Genomic DNA, 27,124 nt, shown 5'->3' with positions numbered 1-27,124 from the left:
ATATATATGGTATATTCTTATGTGGAATTTAAGCAACAAAACAAATGAGCAGAGGAAAAAGACAGAGAATCCAAGAAACAGACTCTTAACTATAAAGAACAACCTGATGTTTACCAGAGGGGAAGTGAGTGGAGAGATGGGTGAAAAAGGAGATGGGGATGAAAGAATATACTTATGATGAGCACCAAGTAATGTACAGTTTTATTGAATCACGATACCATACACCTGAAACTAATATAACATTGTAAATTAACTACACTGGAATTAAAATTTAAAACTTAATAAAAAAATTACTGAATTTGATTTTTAAATAAGCAAACAAAAAACCTTCGTACTCAGGGGAAGTAAAACAAGAAAATGGTAGCAAAGGAGAAAGGGTAGCAAAAGTCACAGAGTGTCCATGAAAATATCATTAACATGTAGACATGTTGGACCCCTTGGCTTATAAGTATAAATCCCTTTAGTAAATCAAAGTCTACAGTATTTTCTACGTTTCTTACCTTCCACTATCATACTACTAACCCAATATGGAAAATTTATTGTATCCTGCAATAAACATTTTAAAGACAGTGATACAAACCTTTTCAGATAAAAAAGTTCAAGGTTATTTCATCATTAAGGTATTACCTTACATATAAAAGAATTTAGCATAAGGTCCCCTTATTTTGCCATGTCAAGAATAAAGAACTAGCAAGAAAGTTAGTTGGAGTGAAAAATACAGGACAATAACTATATATAAGTACCTTCATGTCTCTGTGAATATACTAGCCACCTTAAAATGTACTTTATTATATATATTAAATATACACTATATTATACTAACCACATTAAAATTTCTGTGCGTTTATGTGTATATCCACCTCATGATTGGTATATTTAATATTGAAAAATTATAAATATTCATGTTTGCCTCTAATTTTGTTTTATTTTAATACCAATCTGCATTTTTTAATTCTAGCCACTATTTTGTAAGAAGCAACATCAACCATATAAGATTTGATAGAGATCTTATAAATTTAAATTTTCTAATATTACAAAACACCTCCTAATAAGATAGGTTCTTTCCTCATTTTTTGTTTTTTCTGGGTGTTATCTGCGTCAGGTGTTTTTTTATTGTGGTAAAAGATAATACATGAAATGAAATCTATCTTTAACAAATTTGTAAGTACACAGTATGATATTAACTATATGCATATTATTGTACAGAAGGTTTTTAGAACTTTTTTGTCTTGCATGACTGAAACTATACCCAATGAACAGCAACTTTCAATTTCCCCTTCCCTCCAGCCATGATAACATTTCTACTTTCTGCTTCAATGAGTTTGACTGCTTCAGATACCTAACCTAAGTGGAATCATATAGTACTTGTCCTTCTGTAACCAACCTATTTCAGTTAGCATAATATCCTCAACGTTCATAAATATTGCAGTATGACAGGATTTCCTTTTTTTTTTTTTTAGACTGAATAGTATTCCACTGAGTAATATACTTTCTTTATCCAAATATCCATTAATGGACATTTAGGCTGTTTCCATTTCTTGGCTATTGTGAATAATGCTGTAATGATCATGGTAGTGAAAATATCTCTTTGGGATTCTGATTTCAATTTATTTGGATAAATGCCCAAAAGTGGGATTGCTAGATCATGTGGTAGTTCTATAGGGGCTGCATCATTTTGCATTCCCACCAACAATACACAAGTGTTTCAATTTCTACATGTTTTTATTTTTATTTATTTATTTTTTTTCTAATGGCCCTCCTAACTGGTGTGAGGCAGTACTTCATTGTGGTTTTGATTTGTATTACCCTGATGGTTAGTGGCGTTGAGTATTTTTTCATACACCACTGACCATTCTTCTAAGGAGAAATGTCTGTCTCCTTTGTTAGTTTTTTAATGAGGTTAGTAGGTTTTTTGCTATTGAGTGTAAAAGTCCCTTATATATTTCAGATAATAACCATTTATCAGATACATGGTTTGCAATATTTCTCCCAATTCCATAGATACCTTTTCATGTTATTGTTTCTTTTGCAGTACAAAAGCTTTTTAATTTGATATAGTCCACTTGTCTACATTTCATTTTGTTGCCTGTGCTTTTGGTGTCATATACAACAAATCTTTGCCAAGATCAAAGTCATGAAACTTATCTCCTATATTTTCTTATAAAAGCTGTATAGTTTCAGATCTTACTTCTCAATCTTTAATCAACTTTAAGTTGATTTTTGTGTATGGTATGAGTCTTATTTCATTTCTTTGCATGTAGGTATCCAGTTATTCCAACACCATTTCCCGAGGAGACTGTCCTTTCCCCACTATGCAGTCTTGGAAACCTGTCAAAGATCACTTAACCATATATGCATGGGTTTAATTCTGGGTTCTTTATTCTGTTCCATTGGTCTCTAAATCCATCTTGAGGCCAGTACCATACCTTTGTTTTTTTTTTTTTAAAGATTTTATTTATTTATTCATGAGAGAGAGAGAGAGAGAGAGAGAGAGAAGCAGGCTCCCCACTGAGCAGGGAGCCCGATGCGGGACTTGATCCCAGGACCCTGGGATCATGACCCAAGCTGAAGGCAGACGCCTAACCATCTGAGCCACCCAGGCGCCCCCATACCTTTCTAATATGTTTTGAAGTCAGGGAGTGTAAGGCTTGTTTCCATTTTTCTAGATTTTTTTTAGCTATTTCTTAATCCTTATGATTCTATAAGAATTTTAGGATTTTTTTTTCTATTTCTGCAAAAGACAACAGTGGGGTTTTGGTAAGGATTCCAGTGAATCTGTAGATCGTGGGGTAGTATAGACATTTTAACAATATTAAATCTTTCCGTCCATGAACAAGGAATTCTTCCCATTTATTTTTGTCTTCTTTAGCTTCTTGCAGCAATCTTGGAGTTTTCAGTGAACAATTCTTTTGCCTCCTTGGTTTAGTTCATTCTTAAGTATTTTATTTTTGCAATGGCATTGTAAATCCCATTTCAGATTGTTCATTGTTAGTGTATAGAAATGCAACTGGTTTTTGAATATTTTGCATCTTGCAACTTTACTGAAATTATTAGTTCTAACAGTTTTTTGGGGGGGGTTGGATTGGTGGAATCCTTTGAGTTTTCTACATTTTAGAACATGTGACCTCTGTACAGAGAATTTTACTTCTTTTCCAATTTGGATGTCTTTTATTTCTTTTTCTTGCCTAATTGGAGCTAGGATTTCTTATACTATGCCAAATAAAAGTGGCAATAAGTGGGCAAGCTTTCAGTTCCTCCAATAAGTGAGGAAGCTTTCATTTTCATCATTGAGTATGATGTCAGCTGTGGGCTTCAAATGTGGACTTCATTATGTTGAGGTAATTTATTTCTCTTCCTAGTTTATTATTTTTATCATAGAAGGGTGCTCAATTTTGTAAAGTACATTTTCTGGATCTACTGTGATGCTCATGAGATTTTTATTCATTTTGTAATTGTGGCATATCACATTGATTAATTTTTATAGGTTGAAATATCCTTGTATCTCAGGAATAACTCCCCCTTGGTCATGGCCATCTATGATCCTTTTATTGTGCTGTTGAGCTTGGCTTACTGGTATTTTGCTGAGAATTTTTGCATCTATATTTTTCAGGGTTATTGGTCTCTAGTTTTCTTATCTGACAAGGTCTTTTTCTGGCTTGGTATCAGGGTAATGCTGGCCTCATAAAATGAGTTCAGAACTGTTCCCTTCTTTTCTATGTTTTGGAAGAATTTGAAAAGGATTATCATTAATTCTCCTTTAAATATTTGGTAGAATTCTCCAGTGAGCTCATAACCTCATGCTCCTTTTGGTATCCTACTCTATATCTTTTGGTTGGAGAGTTTAATCCATTTACATTTAAAGTTACTGATAGGTTGCTCCTACCATTTTGTGAATTGTTTTCAGTCCATCTTGTAGCTTTTTTATTCATCTTTTCCTCTCATTGCCTTTCTTAGTATTTGAATGTTTTGTTTGTTTGTTTGTTTTTGTAGTGACACACTGATTACTTTCTTACTTCTTCGTGTAACTTCTATAGGTTAGTTTCTTTGTAGTTACCAGGGGAGTTACATAAAATATAACCATAAAAAATGATTTTAGGCTTAAGAATTTCACTTCAGTTGCATACAAAAACTCTACTCTTTTACTTCCCCACTCATAATTTATATTATTGATGTCAAATTAATCTTTTTACATTGTGTATCAGTTAACATGCTCTATATAGTTATTTTTTATACTTTTATATTTTAACCTCAATACCAGAATTAAAGAGACTTAGGCAACACTGTTATAGTAGTATGATACTCTGGATTGGTCAATATATGTAATTTTATCAATAAGCTCTGTACTAATATCTTTCCATTTGAACTAAAAGGATTCCCTTTGACATTTCTTGTAAGGCTTTTTAGTGTTGATTATCTCTCTTAACTTTTGTTTATCTGGGAAAGTCTTTATTTCTCTTTGACTTTTGAAGGACAGTTTTGTTAGATATAGTGTTCTTGGTTGGTAGTTTTCTTTCTTTTCGCAGCTCTTCAAATATATCATCTCACTCTCTCTGACCTACAAGGTTTCTGCTGATAAACCTGCTAGTAGTCTTATGAATACTCACATGTATGTGACAAGTCACATTTCTCCTGGTTTTCAAAAATATTTTTCTTTGACATTTGACAATTTGATTATTATATTTTTCAGTATACACTTTTTAGGTCCTCCTCATAATTCCTTGTGTTTCATGAACTTATTTCCTTCCCCAGATTTGGGAAGTTTGGGGCCATAATTGTCTTAAATAAGCTTTCTGCCCCTTTCTCTTTCTTCTCCTTTTGTGACTCCCATAATGTGTATATTAGTCCTTTTGAAAACCCCTTAGGCTTTCTTCACTCTTTTTCCTTCTTTTTTTTTTCTTTTTGTTCCCAATTGTATAATTTCAAATGACTTGTCTTAAATTTGCTGATTTTTTTCTTTTGCTTAGTCAAGTATGATGTTGAATCCCTATAGTGAATTTTTCTATTCAGATACTGTATCCTTCATTTCCAAAATATATTTTTAAATATTTTCTCTTTGTTGAAATTCTCAATTTGTTCATGTATCATTTTTCTGAGCTCTTTGAGCATCTTTGTGACAGTTATTTGGTATTCTTTGTCAGGTAATTCACATACTCCCTTTTTTTTTTTTAGTGTCACTTTCTGGACATTAATTTTTTCCTTTGATTGGACCATATTTCTTTGTGTTTTTCATGTGCCTTATAACTTTGCTTTGGGATAATGCGTTTTTAAAAATAGCTACCTCTTCCAGTCTGTATGGATTAGCTTTGTAAAGGGAAAGATCTTCACCAATCAGCCTGGTTAAATATTCTAAAGGCGTCTCAAACCTTTTCTGTGGATGTGTATTCTTTGGACTTGTATGTGTAAATTTTCAATTAGAGGGACTTGTGAGTATCTTTTTTCAGGAGTTCATAATCCCTTGTTCTTCTTGGTATCTGTATGCTGTACTGCTGGTTCTCTGGATCTGGCATAACCAACCCCCCAGATCTCTTTTGTTCTTTGTGGCCCCAGGCTTGTAGAGTATGCTAGGTCCCATTAGCACTCCAAGTCAGGGAAGACAAAGACCAGTCCTCTGGGTACTTCAACAAAAGGCTAGAGCATTGGATGCATGTTCCACTCTTCCCTTCTCCAAGGGAGTGGCTGCCAAGATGTTTTGGCTTCTGTTTGCTATACCACAAGTCCTCTGAAGCAGCAGCAAGCCATCCAGTTCTCTTTGGTTCTCAGCAGCCCCAAGGCATCTCGTATCTGCCAGGTCCCATCAGTGCTATGAGACAAGAAGAAACCAGTCCCTTGGGCAGTCGCTCTCCCCAAATAAAGCCAAAGCATTGCACCTACACTCCAACTTTTCTCCTCCCGAAAGGGAAGCTGGGAGTTGAAGATCCTTTCCCACTTTTTCCACACTGAACTGGAGGGGAGGGTCTATGATGAGTGAATGTGTGCTAGTCCAAACCTTTGCCTTTGTTCTCAGCAATCCCCAACCTAGTGCTCTTTTTGTTAGTGTTTAGAATCAAGCAACACAGAAAGCAGTTCCTCTAAAAAATCAGAACATGGACATACAGTCCAATCTTCACTTTCTCTCCCCCTGGGGGAAGCCAAGAGCAGTCACTTTCTCCCAACTATAGTGCACTGTTCCAAGGAAAATTATGGGGAATGCCCTAAATTTTCCTACAGAGCTTGACATAGCTGGTTTTATATGTATTCTTTTTGCAGGAGCCCCTTGACTTGTTTCTGGATTTCTCACAGAGAAAACTGGTCAGTGTTGTGTTGTTGAGAAAGTGTCTCTGGTGGGAAAAAGAGGGTCTGGGGCTTCCTATTTCACCATCTTACTGACATCACTCTCTTGACCCTTTCTCTGTTTCTTAAAATGAAATCTTAAATATCATTTTTTGGGACTGTGGCAACATTTGATTTTTCCAATTACCATTTTATTTCTAAACTGTCATTTCCCTGTGAAAATAAGCAGCCACCTTAACTTGCAATTTGTTTTTGGTAATCACTCACTATGATCTGGAGCAATATTATATGCTGGAAACATGAATTGTACATTACTTGATTATCAAGTTTTCCTTCAAATATCAAAAGTCGAATAAAGAACTCTTAAAATTTTATTAGCAATGTTTATATTTAGTTCAGATTTTGATTCCAGTATATTTAAATGATTGCACAACTCCAGTTCTCTTCTCCATAAAACTCTGAGACCACATTAATTACTATGGCAACTAGTATGAATACCACACTAGCTCTTTTACTAAACAACGATTCTTTTACTTAAACACAAACATAAAGTGAGTTGAACATGATGTCATCTAAGGTACCGCTACAGGTTTACACTGATATTCATTTTCTCTAAGGCATCTAAACAGGAATTTGGGGAATGTTTTGAGATGAGAGATTAATTTTAAAAATTTTCCACTGTTTGAACCTTTTCTGCTAGAATAACTGTCCTCATAATTTGATGGTAGTGTGAAAGGAGTATTTTTTCTTTAATATGGACAATAAAGAAAGCCTCTGTACTCTGATTAGAGGCAAATTATTCATACAGTGGATAATGCGAGCTCTCATTTCCCCTCTGCATCACAAGGGTGGTCTCTACCTGAAGTGATCAGATGGAGTGCACACTAAATTTGCCGAGCATTGCTCTGGAAGGAGGAGGGTATCCAAAATATAATGGTTACTCTAGAGGAAGCTACAACTTTGCATAATCATAATTCAGCAAATAGACACATTCTTTTTTTTCCTTCCATAGCACTTTGAGCACAGAAAACATGGTTCAATATGGTCATTCATATATTTATTTATATTCCTACAAATTTAGGAACTACTGACTACACACAAAGTCTTTAAATTGGCCATGAATCTTTAAAGGAAACATTGGACATTTTGACCTTTCTTACACTGTTAAACCAGCTACATTTAGCTGAAATGAAAGAACACAAGCTTTCTCAGCAGCTTAGACTAAATGCATTCTTAAAGTATTTGAGAATTCAGTACTGTTCCCAGACATTTTGTGCAATGGTGAGAAAAATTTAAATATCAGAGAAAAAAAAAAACCTGACAGCCAGAGAAGAAATGATTGCAACTTGTTATGGATCATCTAGAGAAGCCCTAAACATGCAGAGCTGTCAGCTATGCAGATGGTTAAGCAATAGTCAGGCTCCCCCAAGAAATTTAAGAAGAAAAATCTCTATGATGCTAGGTAACAACAGTATAATTTCATGGATTATCAGACTAATTATCTCTTCTGAGAATGCAATAATTAACTTCATTAAATGAGAAGGAAAATACTTTTATTTTGACAATGTCCTAAAATCTTTTTTTCCAGAATCAGAATAATTAAAGTAAACCACTTATTCAGATAATACACCCCATCCCTCATCCTTCCAGAGAAAACCAGAGGAAATAAACAGATTGCAGTCTGAGGGATTTAGCATAGGCATGAAGAAATACTTCTTATCTGCAAGTAATAATTGTGTTCCAGGGATTGACTGGTCAATGACAGGTCTATTTATACATCCATTTCCTATCCCCCAAACCTAGGTTTGTATAGGAACCTTATGTATATAGGTCCTCTAAAATCATTTTCTATTCAGACTTATCTAATTCAACACCTGTCCTCTTTTATTGAGAGAAGAAATTATCAAAATGTGAAAGTCTAAAAATAGTGGTTTATAATAGAAAGCCTAATTCTTTCTTAATTATAGGTATGCTATAGTGGGACTATAATTAGAGATGATCAGTGCTCCAAAATGAGTCAGACTTTATCATTCACTCTGTAGAAGGATGTACATGAGTTCCATAGCACAAAACCCTGGGGAAAAAAAAAAAGATGCAGGGTCTTTTCCTTCATACAACTCGGTTACAAGATTGTCCTCCATTTATTGTCTCTCTCTAGCAGAACAATGTAAATATTTCATTCATGTTTGTTTTACTGGTTATACCTGATTTTATTTTAGAAAATTTACAGCTGAAATTGGAATTCTGAAAATAATGCACACTTACTGACTTTACTAAAGCAATATTATTATAACACAGTTTATTAAATTATTTACCTGAAATCTGAAAAATACTTTAGACTTAAATTGGGTAACTCATATTATCTTAGGACAAAACAGATAAGTCCCTATGAAGGATGGAATATTCATCTTATAATTTTAAATAATGTGCTTTTATCCCAACAAAGATATACTTTTAGGAAACATTTGTTATGTTTGGATAAAAGACAAGTTATTTTTCATTCTTTAGCTAGTTACATATCTTTAAAATTTAAACAATGACTTGGCTTCCCAAATCAATTTCTCCAATGACTAAATCCAAAGCTCTTGCTGTGATAAAAACCAAAAGGTGGCTTGATAAACTCTCAGACAGTAGAAAATTTTTAGTAATATAAATAATAAAATCCCTAGTCATAAGCAGTGTAATAGGAAAAAGTTTCCAATGAAGCCAAATTGAGCTATATTAGGAAACATAAGATAACCTTTAGAACTATAAATATTGGCAAATGGTAAAAATTGTAAATATTTTTCTTCCACATGGAATTAGCTTCCTTAGGTCTGGAAGTAAGCACAACAGATGGCCCGGGAACAAGGAGTACAATACATGTCTTCAGTCTAACTTCAGCCCACTGCATCTATATTCCCTTTCCTGACAGACTGGGCACCATGAGTCTGCCTGCTTTCACTCTGTCCTGAATCCACCTACAGAAGCCCCAGGCATGCCTAGAGCTAAAGGACAGTTGAGAGAGGATGACCCAAGATGTGTAGTGAATGTCAATTTTAGGAATAGAAGCAAGGAGAATTTCCCGTGTAACATTTTCCACCAGAAGCTTAGAAATTCAATCAGACTACAGCTAATAGACAAACTATAATATACCCAAGGATTTAAGGGAAAGAATGCTAGTGAAAATCAATTATATTTTGCTTTTATGATGTCTATGAGTTAGCTTCACCTTATCCATTACATTTTAAATAACAGTCTAAAGAGAAATTCTTTTTTTCGAAAGGGAAGCTCTTATTCAATCTCCATATGCTATTGCAGTAAACTTTATGTGAAAAGGTATGAGGCATGATGAATACAGCTGGAAAACCACAGTATCCGAGAAAATATTTCTGGGAGTCAAAAGCAAGAATAAGGTTGTCCTCACTTATTATCATCACGGCATCCAATTATCAAACATTAATACGGTTATCAAAATTATTCCAAGTTACTCATGATTAAGCAGCACCTTTTTATTGAATCCAACTTTTAGAAACAAACCTTTCATATACATAATTTCTCAAATTATAACCATGTCATATATGTCAATGGAAAAATTAGCATGACGAGCTCCTATTCACTCTGGTGATGTGTGCTGTTGATGTGGTGATGTTAGTAGCTTCCCTTTACTGGGAATCAATATTAATAGAGTAAATAGTGTGGCTCCTAAGTACTTTTGAGGCCATGCTCTTCTTTCTCTAGATGTGGAGAAGCTGACTACAATGCTATATGCACTGAGACCTAACCAGTGTTGATTCACCAACAGTTCCTTTTGAAGGTATGTTGAAGGGAAGCGTGAGTTTCTACCATTATAATTCTCTAATTTCACACAGGCAAACATGGGTATAACTGAAACTGAGCATGGGCACAGCAAAATAAATCCAGAGACTTTTATCTGCAAGTAAAAATGGGATATCAAAAGAACCCTATAGGGGTAAAAGGCCTCAACACACTTCCTAGCTTCCTGAATTTGGTCAGTTATCTGAGCTTTAGCTTAATAATGCATGGTCTGCAAACAAAAATCATTGCCTTGATTATCAGGCATAAGTACTGTGGTATTCAAAAAGATAACGGGATAACGAAGATGTGTTATATACACACCATGGTATCATGCCATTTGCAACCACATAGATGGCCTGAGAGGGAATAATGCTAAGTGGAATAAGTCAGACAGAGAAAGACAAATACTATATGAATTCACTTATATGTGGAATTTGAGAAACAAAACAAACGAGCAAACAAACAAACAAACCCAGACTCTTAAATACAGAGAACAAGCTGGTGGTTGTGGGGGTGGGGCAGAGATCGGTAAAGTACATAAAGGGGATTGAAAGTACACTTAATGTACTGATTAAGGTGTGGTATTGTCGAATCATTTTATTGTAACCTGAAACTAATATAACATTGTATGTTATTTATACTTTAATAAATAACCAAAGAGTACTGAGCGCTGAGTAGTGTGTAGACTTGTTGAATCATTTTATTGTACACCTGAAACTAATGTAACACTGTATGTTAATTATACTTTAAATAAATAAATAAGCAAAGAGATAATGCACAAGAAACTGCTTGGGAAAGCTACGCCAATAAAAATTACCAGTTTGCCTAATTACTCAATATCACTTCCCGATTACTCTAGAAAGGGTAAGCTCCACAATCTTATATTGGCAAATGGCACACCACAAATTATGTTGTCAAGTGGATATACATATACACGAATATACTGCTTGTTGGAACCATGGTCTTCATGGAGTTAGTGCACTGAAACACAAGAGTAACAGCATTCTTTTCCCAGAGTCATCTAGCCTTCTTATCTTGTCCACTAGGGAACTTGAGTATACCGATCACAAAATCTTGGCATCTTGATTATTACACATATGTTTCTATGATTGACTGAGTTAAGGTGTCCTGCCAAGCTCTGGAAATGTGAATGTACAGTTGTTGAGAGTACTTGGTATTACTATTGTGCAAACAAGCTAATGACAGTAACTCTCAACATATGTTTACTAATCTGTAAGGCAGTATCGGAAACAATTAAGATTATTTTAATCAACATTAAGTAGCACTAAGTAAACCATGATACAGCAAGTACCTTATTCATTCACATATTTCATTCACTTCAAGAGGAAGAATATGAATAAAATATATAAATAAAATAAATGCAAGTCCTACTGGAATACAAATAATAAAAACTGCTTCAAGATACACTTCTAATTAAGAACCATGAAATATTCTAATTTATTTTAATAGATCCATTGTTATGATCAAGCTAGAACACTGTGCTACAGAAAAAGTGTTTATATACATATTACATACATGTTCATAAATGAAAGCAAATTGTTATTAGTAGCAAATCTGTATTATAACATTCATACATAGAACTGCATTAAAGTCACAGTAGCTGCTGATAGATTGACCACACTTCTGCACTTAAATTGCAGTGCTTAAAGAAAGCATCAAGGTCCTGCCCTCCCTTCACATATCCAGATTATTATCTATTATCAGCTGTGGTCTGCCCGCCCCCCTTGTTCTCCTGTCATATTTCAGCTCAACTGAAGTTAGTTGGAAAAAAATACCAGAGGCAATGTAGATGAGACAGTCTTCAAACTACACTCTACTATTTCAATGGGTCCTAATCCTAATTTTGGAGTGGCCTAGATTTCATTCAAGCAAATTCAGATGCATTCAAAGATTTAGTTGGATTATCAGATATCATCATGTATTATATATACTGGCCTAAAACCTAAGTTTATCAGCTATATTAAACATTTCAATAGAATGAGTTCTTATTTAGAGAAAATAGTATAATGAAAAAAATTATACTGACGTCAGGTTATTGGGCTTGTCCTATAAACAAATACCACAGGGTCACAATTTTTTTGAAAAGTAAAATATATTTAATAGACACACTATAATTATGCTACCCATTTAGACCTTTGTTAGCCTTTTCTTGGAGGGTTTGAAAAAAACTCAGGATTTTCACACATTTATATCATCTGTCTCCTGACACAGAATTAACATATCTGATTTGAAAGTTCTTTTTTTTAATTATTTTTAAGTTTTCAATAGTAAACTGTGTAAAATATATGACAGTCATGATTATTTAAATTAAAAAAAACTTTTGTTTCAAAGATAATAACAATCTAAACTTAACTATACTTTGCTTCAATTTTGTTCCAAAAGGACAATCAATCTTTATAAAACTATAATTCTATTGTAATGTTGTGTTTTTCTCCTAAGGAGTTAGGCATGACAAAACAGACAAGATGGAACTAAGGACAGGGATGGGGAAGGGAGGGGTATAGAGACAAGGCCAAGGACAGAAACAGAGTTAGAGACAGAGATGGCGCTTACTATCACATAGTACCTTTGTGTAGAGCACAGGAGGGACGGGGGGAGGACAAAGTTTAAAATGGTTAAATTTTAAGATCAAAATCAGAAGTTAACAAAGCGGAATCTCTTACCCTGAAAAATTCTTTAGTGGATCCAGAGTCTAATGTTCCATAAGCAATTTCTGTTTGCTTAGAAAGATCCTCAGCACTTTCGATGGGAGACACCATCCTCTCTACGGTCAGGAAGGCAGCTAAGTTAGCCGTGTAGGAGGAGATTATGATCAGGGTAAAGAACCACCACACACCTCCAACAATGCGCCCAGAGAGGGATCTAATAACAAGTATGAAATGGATTTGTAAAGTGAAATGAATGACCTAATTAAAAAAAAAAACAAGTTAGCAATATTATGCAAATACTGACTTATATGGGAATATTTAACTTTATACTTTTTAATATATCTGCTAGTTAATAAAACTGGAAATTATTAAGCATTCTGGGTAAGGAGTACAGATTAGCTAGATTTAATGAGCTACCCAGAGGCCAAAACTTCAGATTCCTCGTATTCTTTCATAATTATAATGCCTAAATCGTCTATGGTATGAAATCTCATAATGAAGCAATTTCAAGAAATGTGCAAATAATCCAGCCAATGCCCATCCTACTATCCACTCATGACATGAGTAAACATGAACAAGAGAATTTAACATCACTTGTAAAACTCACAAAGTTGACAAACAAAATCAAACATTAAAAATAAAAGAATGTGCACCATAAATGAAGTTCTAAATTGAAGAAACCCTCCCTTTAATTCAGCCAATGAAGTTCCAAAACTCTCAAAAAGGTCCAAAATTTCACTGGGTTTTTGTGTGTGCAAAAAACATAGGTTTTATGTGCAGCACAGGATAGAAAATGGGGGAAAAAATGATACAACAAACAAAGGGATGACACAAAATATAATTCTTAATGAACAAAAATCTGAGGCTTCCTGGCATGGACTGTTATCACCCTGTTCCTCTGTGCCTCCTGCTTAAGAAAAAAGACAACTCAAGGAAAACAAAATTAGACATTTAAACGTTAGCCAAGATACAAATTCCTAATTTGCAATATAATAAAATAATAATATTTCTTTGACCATAAATTCATATGTAAAATACTTTTAAAAGCTTAACAGACCTCTAATAATTTACTTTACTTTACTAGAGAGATAAATATAGATACGTAGATATGGAAATAGATACATAACATATAATTTTGAAAGATTTGGTGAGATTCTATGCATAAAGGGATTTAAAAAATAAAGGGATTTAAATAATATTAACAATCCAATACAATAACATTTTGGGTTAATAACTTTGCTCTGTCTAACAATTAAACTTGCTACAGTGAAGAGGTAACATTTCTAAAAACTTAAATTACAAATGTTTGGTAATTTATGGCTTAAAACAGACCTCCTGACATTTAACAGTAAGAAATACATCTTTGTAGAATAAACTATTCTAGCAGTCAAAAAAAAGTGGGGAAGCTTATTTAAAAGTAAAGATTTTTACAAACATCTATTGCTAAAAGAGAAAGAGCGAGAGTGAGCAAGCAATGAAAAAAAAATATAAGAGCCTTTATCACAGTCTCTGAGAGATGCAAAGAATTAAGTAAATATGACAGGATGGAATAAAGTTAACTTCTCTCTCAGGCGAAGGGTATTAAATACATTTTAAATTTAAGAAACCTCTTGTGTCGACACAGCCACTCTCAAAATGTTCACTATTCCATAACAATGGAAAGTATAATTAAAGGGCATGTACCCCATATTTAAGAGGGCAGCTCAAATCCCTTAAAACAAAACTGACTTCTTAATAATTGCTTTGACACTATAAACTGCATGGTAATTGGCAATGTATTTCAGAATTATTTTTATAACTAGTTCTGTTCCATTTGTAAAATAAACACAAGTTAGACATAAATTATTCTCTATTCCAGTGCTTAAGACAGATTTAATGAGCTTAAATATGCCAATTTACTTAAAGTTTCACAAGATATCTCAAAAAAATTATTGAACTTGTACATCATTCAAAACTGAAAATTCTTGAGCAACTTATCATCCATTTGCAAGTGTTTTCAAAGGATCCATTAATGTTTCTGAAAGAGTTCCTGAGAAACTTTATGCAGGGGCAAATTCAATTTATGTCTTATGGAGACAGACAAAAATGGTTTCTCTACTTAAAAACAAACCTTCACCTCTCTGAATCTGCACTAAAGGAGCAAATAAACACAGATATGCTACCATTTTTTTTATTCTACCATTTCTTTTAAATCTATATTAAATAATTGTTTTAAGAATGGCATTTTTATTTATTGGAATCCTTTTGAGATATTGGGAAAAAAGAGAAGGCAAGCAGGAAAATAAAAGTCAACTTAACAGCATTTTGCTCTCACAATTTCTGTGGTTCCAGGCTTCAGAAAACTATAGTTAACATATTCTAAACTTGATTTCAGGAAAATGACCAATTCAGTTCAATAAATCGATCCTGATTAAAATTTAAATGTTCTATTAATATTAATAATATAGTTCCATACCATGTTTTACTTGAAAAGAGGTGATAAATATCTTTCAAAATATTTAAAGAGTATCTCAAAGTGATCTGTGCATTTCTGCATCATCATCATCATTATTATTAGATACTATGCTTCTCTGTTCTTTTCTAAACTGGAGTAACCATAACTGCATTGTAAAAAAAGATAGTTTGGTTTGTTTTAAAAAATCATTAAATTTACCAATATTATGCATTATGTTTAATATTTAAGTGCACATATAGAATGAAAGATATGTACACTCAAATTTTTTTAGCAAAGCAAATTTTGCTCATATATATTCTGTAGCAAAAACTAAATCAGTTGATAACAAGGAAAAATATACTATCTTAAATCTATTGTATGGTGACCAACATAACATAATAAAATTAAATTTTAAAAAATCTATTTATCTTACCAGGAAATACAAATTATTATATGTCAAATTGTAGGAAGTCATGACTCATGAATGAGATCAAGAGCACAAAAAAAGGCCATATTTTACTAAACGGGCCTGTTGAAAATTAGAAGTTGTCTGTTTGTCATGGTGGACCCTGGAGTAACACAGATATTGATAAATGTGCTCAGTGCTCCAGCCCCTATAAATATGTTTTCTGTTCCTTGACAAGCACTGGACTCCAAAACCACTAACTTCAGAGCCATGATGCATGAAGAGTAAGGCAAACAAATCTAAGGATCCATCTACAGGAACCCAGATCAATATATCCTACTTTATAATGAACCTCATATGCTCCTCCTTACTTAATCAGAAGGCAGAACACAATTTATGTTACCCTAGGATAATTGCATTTTATCTCAGAATTAAAGTAGCATTATACTTCAGTAGCCTTCTTACCAAAAATGAATAATTTTATTGTCACTTATGGACCAGAATATTCTCTGAGATCCCCATTTGGTTAGTATTTTCTCCCTCATTATTAAAAACTTCTCTTTATGTCTTTAACTTAAATCAGATAAACTATAGAGATAAAACTATGAATCATATATTTTGTGGGAGGTCATCATATTTATGTATATTATTATATGTAGCATTATTCTATATTTCTATATTTTTCTACACTATATATTAAAATTATTATACATATATGCCATGCAAATACCATTGGCATATTGCTAATTCAGTGCAGTTCCACAAAGAAGTCACAGGGAATTTTGGGAATTAAGATTGTTTAGGTCCAAATAATTTATAACAATGTGTCCTACTAACAGAGAAGTAAGTCATTAATAATTTCTGCATATGTGATATATTTAATTTATCTCCCTGGGTGGAGTCATCAAAAAAGACTGCAAAAGATACAAACTTTTGAGTTTCTCATATAGTTTTTTGAAATTAATCAGTTATCTCCAAAGTGCTCAGAAACAAATATAATGAAATAGTATTAGAAAAATCATCCCCTTTACTAGTTATTAAGATATCCCATAGATCAAAGGACAGTAATCAAACCTAGACTAAAATGTGCCAGTAGACCTTAATTTAGGCTTTAAATGTGAAAGAATCACACTAGAAAAAGCATGTTTTATTCTTCCAAAGAGCCAGATATGGCTAACCTTCTTATTCATGTATGTAACATGAAAAAAGGCAAAATGTATTTTGTGAGATATTCATTATATTTAGGCATTCTAGTGCAGTACCTAATATATCAAAATGAGACTAGAGGTGCAGAAATGTATTCCATTATGTGTGTGTATTACTACTGAATATAGCACAAGCTGCAGTGAATCAGTCATCATTATTACTCAACCATGTATTTCTAAATACTTGGAAAATATCTTATCGTACATTCCCTTTAATTCAGCGACGTAACCTTTAAAAGAATTTTATAATATCTCTCTGAAACCATCTGCATGAGCTAATAATGGGAAAATAAAAGAGATGGGATGTGTGCCAATGAAGTTTTGTAAACAAGTTGTTGCTTTTGTTGTTAATAAGTAATGTTGCCCACTTTCCCATATACAGGTCTGTGGATCAACACACAGATGACTGTAAAATGAGAATATGCAGCAAAAACACGGTACCCCTCCAAGAAGGCATGGAATGATAGGAACCTTATGCATTTTATAGCCTCTCCATGGTGTGTATAATTTCACCAGGAAATACATGACCAACATTCAAAGAACACTGCTCGAGTATTTCACAGACTTATGCCGATGGTAAGAGTCTGTCCTGAAGAGTCTTAAACTGCTTAGACAGGTAGTCGGCAGCTGTTTACTTCTTTATAGTGAATTCATAAACACCATGAATATCCACTTGAGACCTAAAATGCACAAAGTTGAAGCAGGTGAGTAACCAACCTTGGCGAAATATCGCATCCTTGCTGCATAAAGGCACCCAAGGAAAACCAGAGACTATTAAAAATCCCAAATTCATTAGTTGATTCACTACTTTGTGTTTCTCTTCCATCTTCAAACTCCTCAGTGTGCCACTCGTAGGGGCTAAATCTGCTGACCAGGAATAAAACTACACTGACCCCAATGTAGGCAAAAACAATGCACATCCAGATCTCATAGGCTAAAGGATCAAGAAATGAAAACACTCCTGGTTTGGACTTCTGAGGCTTCTTGATCATGATAGATATCCCGAGGCTCATAAAGGGCTTTGAGAAGTCAATCACCTCTTCTCTCACAAGGGTAATAGTTAATGGAGCAATTGCAATGTCAGCTTTCTGTAAGGGAAACAAATGAAAGTAATAGTACCTGGAGTCATGGTCAGAAAGGAATCATGGTTACATTACTGGATCAAAAGGGAAGAAAAGGAAATCAGGGAAATGTCAGTAATTATTTCCCTGGGAGGGTTCCAGTAAAGAATAAACGAAAAAGCAATTTGTTCCCCAAATATCCCTCATTTTTATAAATACACAGTATACCCATCTGACTTGATTATGATAATTACCTCTCTACACTGAATCTATGCCTTTGGCACCTTTGAACAATGCATATGGTTCATATGCTTCAAGACAGATAGAATGTCTGTCTCATTTAGTGTGCATGTTTGCTTCTGATTTTATCTTTAATTTTCAGATGTTCACAAGGAAATAAGATAGTGTTCTTCAGTAATGTGGGAAACTAACAACCTCAGATAGAGGTACTTGGCCAGGAAGGGGGCATTCTGTCAACAAGAGTTCAAGCTGAATGACTTTATTTGGGACAAGAGCTATACTTACCCCGTATACAAGTTCTCCAACCATCCCATTCCAAATTTTCGTGTCAGCATCCCTGGCCCCATACTTGCCATCCCCAACAATTGTCAACTTGTACTTGAACCCACAATGTTTGGCGATTTCTGCAGCCAAGTCAACACAGTAGCCCTCATAACGCTCATTGCCTTCAAGCATTTCATGATTTTTCTTCATCATAACATATGGAGATTCCTAGATGGAAAGACAGTGCTTTCATTAGGCTATGTTAACTACTCTCACTGAATGAAGTCTTCTGGTTTAATTATTACCTGTTAGCCAGAGAAATTGTAGAATATGAATGGTGGAAAATATCAGCAGGAAAAAAAATTAAGCATAATACTTTTGGGAAAAAAAGGTCCTCAAATGTCTAGTATTATATTTCATTAATATAGCTTGTATCTAGCCATACCAAAGCAAACAAGAAACTCAAAAGCAAAAACTGTTGGCATGTCCCCTTGTCATGTTTGTTAACTCCTAGAGCTTAGGTAGAAATAATGCTGCTCGACATCTGTTTTATTCAACTCTGGACCCACCATACTCCTATTCTAGGTTAAGGTTATGCCAAACTCAAGAATCAGCATTCACCCAAAAGCCTGTGTATTGCTGCTTCAAAGATAAGGTTCATGTGGAAATCAGGTTCATAGTCAGTAATGGACAGACTAAAGAGTCATTGCCATGGTGATGTGCTAATGCTACCCTCTCAGATTTCATGTCTCACTTCATCTATGAGATATAATATCCCAGAACAATATCACAAGGAGGGAGAGTAGCTTCCACCTGTTTCAACATAGCACAAAATTCTCTACTGGAAAGTGTCATCAAGCATATTTGAGAGTTTGGTGAGATAGTCCCTCTCAATGGCATGATGAAGGCAAAAGCCCTCACGTGTCGGAGCTTACACTTATTAAGATATTTCCAAAAGCCAACCAATGTTTTTCCCAAATCCCTTATTAACCTATCTATATTTTTCTTCTCAATATTGTTAGAATAATGAATCCCACAATTTTACTGCATCACTGCTTAGTAAAATAAAATACAATTTTTTGTTGCAAAATCACTATTAGTGAACCCTATTTTCTCCATCTCATTTCACCAACAGCTTGTCACGATGATCTACATCTACCTTCCACTTCTCCAGAGCGTAGATGATCAAGATTCGGTTCAATTTTGTCTCATTCATTCAGCGCTGGCTATGTGCCAACGATTGTGTTGAGATTCGGGGCTAAAAAGAAGGGAAGTTATCCTTATCTTTAGGAGTTCATCTTATAAAGAGACGTTGCCAACATTATTAATAAATGCAAAGACAGATGGTACCCAGAATCACATGGGAAGTGAAAGGTAAAGCACACGAGTAAATATAAGGAATGCTCTTCCAGACTTTCCCCAGTTGTTCACATTTGTGGACGCAACAGTGTACGAATTTTCTGTCAAGCTAAATTTCAGTATTGAAGAGGATAAGAGATATTTTGAGTGCTTTAGCTCATGCTTGTGTGGTCCTTTTGACAGAGTAAATATGCTATACATGATTAAAACAGTGCCAAAGCAACACTACATTAGTTATTATCCAAAAATACAAACAGCAATTCTAGTTGGCAGATATTTTTCATAAGAAAAACTGCAGGAAAGCATAGACATCAGTAGCTAATTACCAAAATTGTAGTGACAACAACAGTCTTATTCTCGAGCCCAGAGGTATCGTTTCCAGAAGGGAGCTCAGTAAGGGTAACAACCATTTTGTCCACTTCACTCCAGTATCCGATCTGAAAAAGGTTACAGAAATGGGCACATGGATAAATGATCTTTCTATTAGCCAAGCATTGAATTATTTCAAACCCATGTATGAATCAAAAATTTTATCTACATTAACTAGGTCTCTTCTAAACAAAGATATGTCTTTTGTTTTTGTGACTAATAGAAATAGAGATTATAAAAACAACGAAACAAAAGCAATTCTTAAAAACGGCTTATCTCTTCATGTTCACTTCTCATATTTTTCCAGGTTAATTTGTTTGGGAGTGATCATATAGAAATAGGAATAAATCCAAGCAATGGAATTTTATCCATAACAGTTAAAAGCAAGGTATTGAATTAAAACAATGTATATGTGCACCAACTATGCTTTGTCTTCTGAACCATAAACTGTCCGTGATAGTTTCTTTTTCTTCTCATTAAAGTTCTTATACCTCGATCAAAAAACAAAGAAAAACAAAAACAGTTCTATTCACAGTCATTTGAAGATTACATTTCAATATTACTTACCAGAAATGAATAGATTAGGTTTAGAAAAAATATTTAAAAATACATCTGTTTCTGGAAGTAGATAAACTCTACCTATGTGAATATACATTTCCAGGACTCTCTGGAAGAAGAGGTGATGGGTTAGCAAACTCACCTCCTCGCAGAGAAAACTGCCTTTAGATCACTAATGATTTACCTTCCGGGGCCCATTCGTTTTGAGTTCCATGATGTTAATTGTATAGTTTATTCTTTTTCCATTCTGGTCAAACTTTATATTTCCTGAGAGACCTTCAACCTGAACCTAATGAGGAAATGGGAAAGCCACACGGTTATCAATTTACTGCAACCAAAGATAAACTGTACAGATTACTCTCACCCAGGTCAAGTTAAGGAAACTACATTTTTTTAAAAAGATTTATTTATTTATTTATTTGATAGAGAGAGGCACGGCTAGAGAGGAAACACAAGCAGGGGCAGGGGGAGAGGGAGAAACAGGCTTCCCGCTGAGCAGGGAGCCCGATGCAGGGCTCTATCCCAGGACCCTGGGATCATGACCTGAGCCGAAGGCAGACGTTTAACGACTGAGCCACACAGGTGCCCCAAAGAAACTACGTTTTTAAAAAATTCTTTTCACCCTTCAACCTACCTTTGTGCAGTTAGGAAATAATATTCACTTTACATTAAACATAGCAAGGAGACTAACAAAGTGGGAAAAAAAATAGTGTCCATTGTTAAGTCATATTCACAATCATTTTGAGTGACTAACCTGTTTGAGGGCCCTTTCTATTTCTACACCTTGTCCCCAGGGGACTGCTGGGTTTGCCAGACAATCTCCTGCATTCCCCCTTCGAGAGATTTCAATTCTCTGCTTCCGTAGGTTGCGGAAAGCTTCAGTCATCACTTGAACAGCGTCATACGTCAGAGCAGAAGTATACTGAAAAACATCATACACATTTCATAAGAATGGGAAAAAATTCAGAGGCTCACCACACACTGGCCATCTGGGTTGCAGCTGGCCACCATACAACACCACATCACAGTCCAAGAATTTAGACAAATTCCTGCTTGTAGAAGTCTAAGAATCTGAGGGGTAGCACAGAATATTGGGACTGTGCAGTGTGCTCTTGACTGTAAGCATTTCCTATTATGTTAGTATCTCAGTTATCTTGGGTGAGATGTTTTATAATAATTGGGTCTTTTCTTTTTAAACCAATTTCTTATTATAACATCACTTCATGGCCTGACTTAGGGATATAGGAAATTATCAAATTTACAAACAAATATGCCTCCACTAATGCGGGATTCATTTGGCAATAGGGAAAGAATATTGATTAGTTTAAGTCTCTAATTCTATAGTCTTGAAATATTTGTTTTTAAGATCCCCTAGGTAGTTATGGTAATCAAGAAGAACCATCAAATTTCATAATTTCTATGCCCCCTTCATCCTTCAACAGTCTATGATAAAATAACGTTGGTTCCAAACTTATGGTATTCAGATACCAGTTGGACAGCAGGATTATTACAGGAGCTGTGGGCCAAGCAGAATAAAAAGAGCATTATTTATGGGTACTAAGCATTGTCAGTGGCTGGATAGGTATTATTACATGCATGTGTATATACTGCCATCTATCAACTGTATCATGTTGCTATTGTTAATGATAAATCACATTTTTACATAAAAGTTTTACTGAATACTGAGGAAATTTCTGTAACAAAAGTACAGTGAGGCTGAGTAAAAATACAATCTGTGGGTAACAAAAGTACAGTGAAGCTAGGTAAAAATACAGTATCATACTGATTTTGCCACACCCTAAAATTCTTGACCACAAATACCAAATGGGCACTTAGTATTTCCAAGTCCTCCGCCTCCTTTCTAGAGCAACTTTTTTCTTCCACTCTCAAAAATGATTATTTTTATACCTTCTCTTTTCTTCTCTTAAAACCCACAACTCTGCGCACTTCTCTTTCTCTGAATTCCTGCTGATTATCTTGCCTACACATCACTGAAAAAAATAGAAGCCTTCAGACCGAAACCCTTTATTTTTCAACCATAAAACTGCCAAGATCATATTTTCTCTGTTTCCCTCCTGAGTTGATGACACATGAGGTGGCCAAGCTCCTACACGAGGACAGCCACTCCACCAGTGCCCTGATACAGTCCCTCGAATCTTTCTAAGGACATTTCATCTACAATTACAACCTCAATATCCTGCATCAGCCTTTTTTCTCTCTCTACTGGATCATCTCTATTAGCACTTCAAATGCTCTGATATCTCCTACCACAAATAAAGAGATAGAGGATGATAGATAATAGATAGATGATACACAGATGATAGACGATAGATAGATGTTGATGATAGATGATAGATCGATCGATCGATCGATCGATAGATGATAGATGTAATAACTGCTTCTTAGGTTTATATCTCCTTCCAATACCCACCTTTTTTTTTCTGTTTCCTTCATTAGAAAATGTAAGAGTAATTTTCTAAACTTGCCATTCCATATCAACCCTACTTGCTCTTTCTCTAAGTGGTCTCCCTCAGGTCATGGCTTCAAATTACACGTATGTGCTCAAACATTACTTCCTCAGTGATGCCCTTCCTGCCCAGCACAGAGTCAATCACTCCTCTTCACATGACCTTATTTACTTCCTTCATAGTCTCTACCAGTATCTGAATATCTTGTTCATGCATTCATTATTTCTCTATTTCATCTCTCTTCCCCACTGGAATATTTACTCTAGGAAAGGAGAAAACTCATCTGTCACCGCTGAATTCTCAGAGCCCTGGGCAGGGCCGGACACATTGAAAAGACTTAGGAAGGAAGAAAAGAATGCAGGCAGGGAAGTCAGAGATCTTGATATGGACCCTGTCTTTACAGGATTCATGTTCTCTTCCAGTCTAGTGAAAAGGTTATAAACAAATAGTTGCAATATGCCTATCATAGTGTTATAAATTGGTCTGATGGTAGGTAGATGTCTGATTTATCCTTTTAAGATGAGAGATATTACAAGAAGGCAAATGAAAAATAGTTTATGTAGTTTGAATCATCCCCTCCATGTATCCAGAAATTTCTTAAGCCTCCATTTTTCTAATACTAAAATGGCAGTGTGAGGTTATCAGTCATTTAATCTTTGCACATATTAGTTTAGTTGAATCGCTTTCATTTGACCACATGAATGAGTCAAATTTGATGGGAAAATTGGCAAGAAGAAGAAAAAGAGAACATGATTTTGAGGCCGTGAGCACTGTGACCATATGAATGAGTCAAATTTGATGGGAAAATTGGCAAGATGAAGAAAAAGAGAATATGATTTTGAGGCCATGAGCACTGTGACTGAGTGCTGTAAACCTAGAGGTTTTCTTCCTTATTTCTTCTCATGTGAAACCACTTAACACAATGTCATTGCCGGCCTAAATATGAGTCCTCTACATATTTAGATTATCTCCCGGATGGATGCACTTGAGTTTCTCACAAATATCTCAGCTAGACAGATCTAAATAAAACCCATCACTATTTTTTTGCAAAAAATCTGTAACCTTTTTCTCCATACTATATGCGAGAAATTAGCAAAATATAGTATGTGACAGATCCATCCATATTTAGAAACAACCCACATTTCTGTCAGTAAAGGAATGTTTAAAACCTATACTTTCTGCCTTAAGAAAATATAATGCAGCCATTAAAAAGTGATACTAATAAAGGTTATATAACAATATGAATAATGTCAATTATAAAATTAGTGAAAAACATTATTACAACTAAATTAAAAAAATACCTTCTTCATTGATTAATGAGAGTGGTAAAAAATAGTAATATCCCTTTAACAAATAAGGGAAAGAAAAATAAACAAAATGGTTTTAATAATAGGGTGGAAGCATACATGATTATAATTATTTTCCAACTATTCTAGAATATGCATGTACTGTTTTTTAAGAAAAACTGTATTATATCAAAGGTATTGTTTTAAATCCTATTTACTTAAGAAAAAATATGGAGAAATAAGATAACACATCAGGATTTATCTGCTTTATATACATGTTTGTTTCTGTTCTCCTAGATAAAAAAAAAGTTGATTAATTTGCTTTCTTATACAGTAATTAGTTCATTGCCAATGTAATTTTTAAAATAAAGTCTAGATCACTGAATAGGAAACAGAGCCTAAATTAAATAAATTGGATATTAAAAAAATGTATTGCAAAGCACATTAAAAAGCTACAATAACAGTTCAAAGCCAAAATCTTCATTGAGTCAGCCTGCTCATATTACTATGAGAAATCTATAAAGCCATCTGCTAAATGTTTTAGAGGTCTATAAATGTTGGCAAACTACATTAAAAAATAAGATTAGGTTGAATGAACTAAAAGCATTGAGGCCCATGCAGCATGTTACAATTATGATTCAGAGCATGAGCACACTAGGAAGAAAAATCCTTTCAACCTTTTTCAAATGTTCAAATTTAATCAAGTCTCCAGCCTATTATTGTTTTAAATTAAAAGTCACAATCATAGAAACATAATTCTGGACTGGCACACAATAAACAGACACTGTATCCAGAGTTCCTCTTTGTTTATGTTCTACATAAGTGGCTCATTTATTTTTCTAAACAAATATATTCATATTTTTGATTGGAGAGTTAGGTATTTCAGTTTTATTCTACCATTCACTAAACAAGATGTAAATTAATTTGAAGGGAACATGATGGCAATGTAACTATGTAACTATTTCCTTCTTTGAAAACAAATGCATCATCTCTGCCCTGATGTTTATGTTCTGTGAAATCCCTCAGCTGAGGGAAATTTATAAATCAGTGGGGGGCCATTATGTTTTGCAGTGCTGTATCACAATCGCATCATATCCACACTTTAAGAAGAAATCTGGGAAAATGTTTTTATGGTCCATTTTCCAAATGCACTTTTTATTCCATTTTCCAAATGCACTTTTTATTCCATTTTAAATGTATATTTATTGAGACTTATTTTTCAAATACAAAATGAAATATGCATTTTAAACATGTTTGTTCTGCCCAATAGTCATCAGACATTATTCAATAATACATTACTGTAATCACTGGAACCAGAAAACAATATTCTGACAGCCAACAAAAAGAGGGAATGAAAAGAAGTTCTATGTACACTTAGAATTTAATCAACATACAAAAAGGATAAATACGCTACATTTTATGGGTCATTATTATGATAGCAACTATTCCTAAACATATGTCAGCTGCACTGTGCTAGAAAATATTCAAAGAAAAAGTACTAGACTTTACAGGTTATAAAAGTGCTAAAAACTTACTATGAAAGGCCACTTTCCAAATTTTCCTTGACACTTGAAATTGAATTGTATATAGTTTAGAAAGCATTGAATGTATCATCAGAAGACAGAGCCCAAGCCCTGATTTTGTCATTTACTGCTCAACTGCCTTGGGTAAGTTACAGTGTCCAAGGTTTCTTACCAATGAAATAAGTAAAGCAAAGCCTCTTCTATGTCATAGTAGTACGGGAAAAGCTGGTGAGGAAAAAGAACTCATGTTGACCAAGTTCTCTACATGTCAAACCTGAGCTGGGTGGTTTCCTCATAAGTCCTTTTATAAAAATTCTATGCAACAAATATTTTTACTCCAGTTTTATAGATGAAGATTCCAAGTTAACAGGTTATATTTTGCCCAGGGTCACAAAAAAAATTAAGGTGGAGTTTGAATCCAGATCTCTGTGATTCTGGGGCAATGACGGTGACCAATCATCTTGGTTTGCCAGGTACTATCCCTGTTTTAGGCAGCAAGTCTCCAGTCCCAGGCAACTCCTCAGTACCAGGCACACTGGGACAATGGGTCCCCTTGTTTGACAAACACCACATCAAATGAGTACAGTTACAGGAAATGAGAAGCTAGGTGACTTATAAAGCATGCCCCAAATTCAAGTTATTGACCAGCATTTTTGCTTTCTTTTTTCCTTTTATTACTGTCTATCCTGGTGTAAAACTAGCTTGTTTTGCTGTTTTGAAAACCACTATCCTAATCTACAAAAGAGTCCATGAATGAATAAATTCAGAAACTGATTCTCACATTGGCATATTAAACGCCCTAAAAAGTCTTGAGTAACAATTCCAGTTTAGCTTTGTCTGAAGAACATTCATTGTCCAAACAAATTACCATTTTAAAAATTTCTTAATACCAATTACTTTTCATAAAAATAATGTTCTGTGTAACATACTTTGGGTTGTTAAAAGTTTTATGGCTTGACAAATTTTATATACTCATTTTTAAAATGGCATCACTTATTTGACTGAAATTATTGTACGCTGATATTTCCCTAAAAAATCTTACAATATAATTCCCAATTTCTACATTTTATCAAGTTATCAAAATGATCAAAAAAGACGAGCTGTAGGAAAAATGAGTAAACCTATAAGAAAAACTTTAGAAAGTCTCTTTCTTTCTTTCCTTCCTTCCTTCTTTCTCTTTTTCTTTCTTTCTTTCTTTCTTTCTTTCTTTCTTT

At 34.2% G+C, this 27,124-nt stretch overlaps 1 protein-coding gene across 4 annotated transcripts in view; it reads right to left on the bottom strand.

Moving 5' to 3' along the window:
- The window catches only part of GRIA2 (glutamate ionotropic receptor AMPA type subunit 2), a 147,396-nt gene that overhangs the window by 19,258 nt on the left and 101,014 nt on the right, over window positions 1–27,124 (bottom strand). For all 4 annotated transcript variants that reach the window (XM_073892418.1, XM_025874372.2, XM_073892416.1 and 1 more), the window contains exons 7-12: window positions 21,388–21,555; window positions 20,818–20,922; window positions 20,033–20,143; window positions 18,369–18,575; window positions 17,500–17,870; window positions 12,753–12,951 (exon numbers count right to left, since the gene is read on the bottom strand). In XM_073892418.1, coding sequence (XP_073748519.1) covers window positions 12,753–12,951; window positions 17,500–17,870; window positions 18,369–18,575; window positions 20,033–20,143; window positions 20,818–20,922; window positions 21,388–21,555 — 1,161 coding nt within the window. The remainder of the gene's footprint in view (window positions 1–12,752; window positions 12,952–17,499; window positions 17,871–18,368; window positions 18,576–20,032; window positions 20,144–20,817; window positions 20,923–21,387; window positions 21,556–27,124) is intronic.

The sequence above is a fragment of the Callorhinus ursinus genome, unplaced genomic scaffold, assembly GCF_003265705.2.
Source record: "Callorhinus ursinus isolate GAN/ISIS: 27379988/994484 unplaced genomic scaffold, GSC_fseal_2.0 scaffold4, whole genome shotgun sequence".
Classification (NCBI taxonomy): domain Eukaryota; kingdom Metazoa; phylum Chordata; class Mammalia; order Carnivora; family Otariidae; genus Callorhinus; species Callorhinus ursinus.
This window is presented reverse-complemented; position numbering and strand designations above follow the sequence as displayed.